Source organism: Miniopterus schreibersii, assembly GCF_964146895.1.
Source record: "Miniopterus schreibersii genome assembly, chromosome: 9".
Classification (NCBI taxonomy): Eukaryota; Metazoa; Chordata; class Mammalia; order Chiroptera; family Miniopteridae; genus Miniopterus; species Miniopterus schreibersii.
Window position 1 is genome coordinate 7,415,175 of NC_138118.1, and position 6,359 is coordinate 7,421,533.

At 41.1% G+C, this 6,359-nt stretch overlaps 1 protein-coding gene across 4 annotated transcripts in view; it reads right to left on the reverse strand.

Moving 5' to 3' along the window:
• Positions 1–6,359, reverse strand: part of SSBP1 (single stranded DNA binding protein 1) — a 56,507-nt gene that overhangs the window by 25,750 nt on the left and 24,398 nt on the right. For 3 of the 4 annotated variants that reach the window (XM_081147553.1, XM_081147552.1, XM_081147550.1), the window contains exons 1-6: positions 6,221–6,299; positions 5,536–5,598; positions 3,270–3,330; positions 2,565–2,705; positions 2,267–2,354; positions 828–916 (exon numbers count right to left, since the gene is read on the reverse strand). In XM_081147553.1, coding sequence (XP_081003679.1) covers positions 828–916; positions 2,267–2,354; positions 2,565–2,705; positions 3,270–3,330; positions 5,536–5,559 — 403 coding nt within the window. In that variant the 5' untranslated portion in view covers positions 5,560–5,598; positions 6,221–6,299. Of the gene's footprint in view, positions 1–827; positions 917–2,266; positions 2,355–2,564; positions 2,706–3,269; positions 3,331–5,535; positions 5,599–6,220; positions 6,300–6,359 lie in introns of those variants that run through there. The other variant, XM_081147551.1, reaches the window with a different exon arrangement.

Genomic DNA, 6,359 nt, shown 5'->3' on the forward strand with positions numbered 1-6,359 from the left:
TGTGCATTGTGCTATGATGTTACAATGGCTACGACTTCACTAAGTGAAAGAAGATTTTCAGCTCCATTACAATATCATGGTACTACTACTACCTTATATGTGGTCCTTTGTTGACCCAAACATCGTTATATGGTACATGACTGTATTATAAAATTTCCAAATCCTGAAGATTCAGATTTTTTTTTTAAATGATGATTGGTATCAATCTGCTATATTTAGATCCATTAATGCATTTAAGAGTAACAATTTTACATTGAAAAAAATGTTAATGTCAATTTAAAGATGTCCAAAAGGGTAGTTTGCAAAATTCTTGTAGAATTTTCAAAAAAGGTTGAAAAATGCTCTAGGGGATTCTTAACCTTCTTTAAACTCTGTGCGTCCATCTTTTCTAAGTTATTTTGTATTTTGTTTAACGAGAACAATAGGAATTTAAAACAAAAGCATCATGTTAAGTACCAAAGAGGTTCTGAATAAATCTGCACAAATGTCCAATGCCTCTCGAATAGTGGAACTCTATCCTGCCACAGGCTTCTCCCTGTTTAGGCCATGGCCCCACAATAAAAACTGGCAGAGACAGCACAATTTATACTCTATTCAACATTACTTGTGAACTAAGAGTGTCTGAGTATAGAGATAATTTTCTAAAGGAATAGATATGTGTAAAAGCTCTTAGCAAGGCCAGAAAGCACACTCAGCATCCTTCTAGTGAGCTGCCTTATACAATCTCATCAGTTATCAGCACTTACAACCCCAGTTTAAGTTACTTAGAACACAACCAAGCTTTTAAAGAAGGGGGGAAAGAACAGCTGTTACCACAAGCTTCTTACCAGCTATGATTGTTGTTGCTTGTCGCCTCACATTATTTTTGTCCATGTATTCACCATAGTCTACTTTCCCTTCCACATAAATTCGAGACCTGAAATACGTAAAATTTCGCTTTCAGTCTGGAGATTCTAATATGCTTTACAAGAGAGTCAAACTGGGTGCAGTAATGAGTGTACACTAAGGATGGAATGTATAATCACACATAACCTCATTTTGTTACCACTTCTCCAAGCTTAGAATGAAGAGGACTGAAACAGAGCGTACGCACGGACAGACTCATCTCAGTAAAAAGGACAATGTTTCACCTTTGAGCTGACTGTGGTCCATAAGGAAGTTCAAAAAAAAAATTGTTCAAAATCTTAAGGTAAAATTTTTAAAAAAGGCAACCTGAAGACCATGGAAATGGAAGGGCAATCTAGAGACAGCCGTTAAGTATTTAGGAGTGACTTCTAATGTGTCGTTTCCCTGACCTTTGATTTTGGACTCGCTAACAGATCTGGTTCTCACTTTCAATTCCTCAAGTTATTCTCAAGAGACTTAGATATTAAAATTCAAAAGAGGTTTTCAGCTTAGCAGTTCACTCAGAGTTAATAACTAAGACTAGTTCTGCATTATCTAGGAGACTAAGCTAGAGGATAGTCATGACACACAAGGTGAAGTTCCATATAGACATTTTCCTTGAAATTTCCTACATGTGTTTGTGTGTATACGCACATATTCATATATACGTATATAAAGGACACAGAGGTACATACGAAGAATAGGTATGCATTCCTACATGTGTTTGCGTGTGTATAGGCACATATTCATACTCACATATATAAAGGACACAAAAGTACATAAGAAGAGAAGGTATGCAGTTACTGAAAGGAAATTGAATTGTTGTCGTTGCTGAAAATATTTTTACGAAATATATTAACTGTGAATACAGCTGCTGTTACACACACCCTTTGTCCTGTGGGTTTGGACAAAGCACTTTCTATATATAATCGATCCAAGCATTTCAAAGGGGAACTATGAAGCTTATATAAAACTGTCAAATATAAAATACCTGGTGTGAATATGACCATAAACCTCACTGTGCCAGGCTTCACACATTCCAGATCCTCTGCTAAGGCAATCATGTATGCCTTAAGTCTGTGCTGCACCTGCTCACAGGGCACTTGGTACACTTTTGCCTTCCCTCTGGCCTCATCTGCTTCTATTTATGTACACGTCCCATTTTCCCTAAACTTTAAGTTTTTAGAAGGCTAAACCAGATTTTATACACCTTTTCACACACAGCTACAAATGCATATAGAATTAAGCACTGATTAAATAAATATCTGAGTTAATATAAATCAGTAGTACTCAGGAACAAAGGAGCTACACATTCCATGAGAACACTTGTTATCAGTTTTTAAACCATTCACACTGTAAGATGCTTCTTGCCTCCACTTACCCCTTTTTCACATACTGATATGCCACGTCTCTGAGGCCTGGTCGGAATACTGAAATTCTGTGCCATGTTGTCTTTTGACTGACATCACCTAAATCACAAGAACACGAAATAGGATCACAAATGCCAGCAGACAAAATAGATGACAAAAGTAAAGCCAATGTCACAGTGTCTAGGAGAACAGAACAAAGTCAGAGAAGAACAATCCTTTCTAAAAGTAGCTCATCTCTAGTCAGGTAACAGAAAGTAAACAATGTCTATTTATTGCTGATAAAACTGTCACCCTGTCTTTTATACTCACCCATTTGGTATGTCTCATTGTCTCCTGATTTCCACATCTCATTTGTTGCTAGAGAAAATATTGTGACTGGGTTTTTCCCTTCCACCTGTCTCATGACAGGGTCTTGACCCACTCGCCCAAGTAACTGCACACGATTCAGAGCTGAAATGCAATGTAGAGATAAAATGAGATTGAGAGAAATATCCTGAAGAGGAAAATCAGCTGAGGAGGCAAATAATGAGAGGCTGGGAGGAAAAAAGGGTTGGCAAGAAAGGAGAAAATATTCTTAGAGAGAGTAGCCCACAAACTAAATATTAAGCTCTTAAAATTTTTCTTTAAAATACCTCTTACAAAAACTGTATCATTAAAATAACAAATCTGAGATCTGAAAATCTTTATAAATGTAAGGGAATATTTCTGTGAAACAACAGGTTTCATAAACTCAGTCCCTTGGCCAAATAGCACATAACCCTGGGTAACTCAGATAACCAACTACGACTCAAGGAAATTCTGTGGCAGAGGGAGTGCGATCTGACTGGTAAAGGAGAAGGGCCCATTTATACTAGGCCCTACAGCCTGATAGGTCAAGGCCAAAACCTGAGAGGCAAATGTGAGCCAAAGGCACCATGACTAATAGATTATGACCCACCCAGTGCACCTGTGAGAGAATATTAGCACATTGCTACAAATATCATACTTTAAACTTGGAAATTAGCTACTACTTACATCTTTCAAGAACCAAGCTGCTTACTACTTCAGATTCATGTCTTACAAATTTATGAAGCACCTAGAGTGGAACAAATGAATAAAATGGCTGTGATGTTTTAGAATTTTCAGGGAAAGGCAAACACAAACAGAAGACTTACTCACATTCAGTTACCATCTAGTCAGCTGCTCCTGCAGCATACATCCACGGAAAACAAGAGACACACTTCCCGAGTTCTCTTGTCACACGGTGCCAGAAGGACCACGCAACACTTAAGGGCAACCTACTACAGAAGCGCAAAGGTACGAAGGAGGCACCAGAGAGCATGCTGAAGAAAGTTAACTTACATTCCTCTCCTGTGTCTTTTGTGGTAACCCTCCTGATTATGCTGCTTCTGTGGCTGCACAGAAAAGGTAAAACCCAATATACGCTGGACAAACTCATGCTTTCAATAGGCCAAAGGAAAAGTCTAAGATCAACAAATTTGGTTCTTTGATAAAGTATAAAGATATGATTGTCTAAATCAGTTTGGCAGAGAAAGGTAGTTGCTGCCACATAACAGCAGCACTCAATGACAATAACAGCTATCACTACTCAATACCAGCTAAGTGCTTTAGCTCTTATCAATTAATCCTTAGAATAAATCTATAAACTATGCAAAATTATCCCCACTTTATTTTATTTTTTAAATATATCTTTATTGATTTCAGAGAGAGGAAAGGATATGGAGAGAGAGAGATAGAAACATCAATGATGAGTCATTGATCGAGCCCACAACCTGGGCATGTGCCCTGACTGGGAATCGAACCCTGATCGCCTGGATCCCAGGTCAACGCTCACCCGCTGAGCCATGCCCAGCCGGGACATTATCCCCACTTTAGAGATGAAAAAAATGAAGTTCAGAGAGATTAAGTAACTTGCCCAAAATCCTACAGTGGCAAGTCATGCCTAGAACCCAGAACCCTCTGGCACCAGGGCTGCTGCTTTTCCCAATGCCCTCTGCTCCCTCTTTAAAGACACTCTGTTCAAGAGCTCCTGCTAAGACACGAGTACACATCACTGGGCACAGCGCTGGGCTCAGGGAAACTCCCTGTGCCAGGTGGCAGCACTGTTAACATAAAAAGCAGATGTCCACCAATCATACAAACACCCATTTCTGGGGTACTGTTGGCTATCAAATCCTATCACTATGTTTTGGGGCTGAGAGTGGGTAAGAAAATAAAGACATGAGTCAGAACATACTAAAGAATCAAACTGCTAAATAGTATCTGTATTATGATTCTAGAAATGTACTGATTTGAGAACTCAGATGATCCAAACTAGCTCTTAAGTTTTATACAATATTAATATGTTTCATTTGGGTTTACAAAAATCAAGGCCTTAAGGAGAAGCAGAAATAGGAAAACAATTTTTTAACTGGGATAATGTTTTTAAATGAAACTTTTAACTCTGGTTTTCTAGATCTGGTTTCAAAGATCTCTTAATACTGAAATATTGAGTATTAAGCCAGTAGTAACTTTTTCAAGTTTCACACTTCAACACACACACACACACGCTAAAAGTATGCATGGGTTATAATGGGGTTCCAAGAATGTAGGGTCAATTCTCCAGTAGAAGGAGGGAGATAAGAACAGTTTTCATGGAGGAATTGATTCTTCATTAGCCTGAACAGCATGGGGAGTAAGAAGCGTCATAAAGGAAAATCTGCAGGACTTGATGCCCAAATGTGCTAGGTAGGGAAAAGGGGTAGCCCAGGCTGGCTCAGGGCTGGCAAAAATGCCTGGAGCGATGTCAGACTGGGTGGAATGAGAAGGAATTTTGAATATAGCAAATAGTGATGCCCAGACTGCAGCAGCTCTCCTCAGTATGCGGAGATGGGTTGGGGGGCAGCTGACAACATAGAAGGCAGACGGTCAGAAAAGAAACCACACTTACAGAAAAATGCTGGGGCAACGAGTCTCATAGTCTTTGGACCAATGAAGACTTTAAATGCTCCTGAACTAATCTAAATGCAAGTAACATGTTTTAATAAATAATGACTCCCATTATATATATATATATATATATATATATATATATATATGAATGTCTGGAAAATATGTTTTGTTTTAGTGAATATTATTTACACAGGTAAAGTCTGTCCCCACACCTCCATATCAAATAAGTACACACAAAGGGGGGGGGAGGGAATCAAAAGTCTTTTGCCTCTGCAGTCAAAAGCCTAAAGAAATCTAATCACAAAGACGGATGAGAACACATCCCCGTGCTCATGTGGAAAATGATTACCTGTAACACAGGCCTTCGAAACATCGCTTCTCCGTTTTCTACAACCTAATCTGTAGTCTCCTCCTGAATGGGAAAAGAAAGGTAAATTAATACTCCCTCTTATGGCAATAGCACAAATTCGCTAATCCTAAATGCGGAGGTGCATTCCCGATGTGCACGCCGTTCACCTTATAACGGTAACACATCGCCATTCCTTCCATCCGTATCTTTTCGACCCCATCCATCCATCCAAACAACTCCTTATTCTGAGTTATTCCCACTGCCGTCCCACTGTCGTCTCAAGTTTTATTAAAAGGCAAGCCCCCGGTGTGCAGGGATTTTTGTCCAGATTGATCATTCACTGTCAAATCCAATACAGGTAAAACAGTTCTAACACAGGGAGGAGGGCTCGATAAACAGGAGTGTCACCAAGAGACTTAAATCTGAAACTTGTTGCTGCAGAATGACGGCCTCCATCCCGGCTGGCGAAGGCTCAAGGGGATTCCTGGGCCGCCGGCCTCACCGCCGGGATGGGCAGGTGCCCTTTCTCCGAGCGGAGCCCCCCACCGACGGCACGGAGGGGCTGGGAGGGGACGGGGAACCGCGGAGTCCCCCCCCACGCGTGGGGACAGAGGGGACAGGCAGCCACAGCACCCCGCCTCCGACCCACGCGGGGCCGCGCGAGCACCCGGCGCAGGGCTCCTACCTTCCTCCCGCCCTCACCGGACGCGCCAGCCCCGGCAGCCCCGAGACAGGAAGTGACTTCCCGACGCAGCCGCGACGCAGGACTCGCGAGAGGAAAGAGAAACCGGAAAGGGCTTGGCGTGCGTGGTAGAGATGCTACC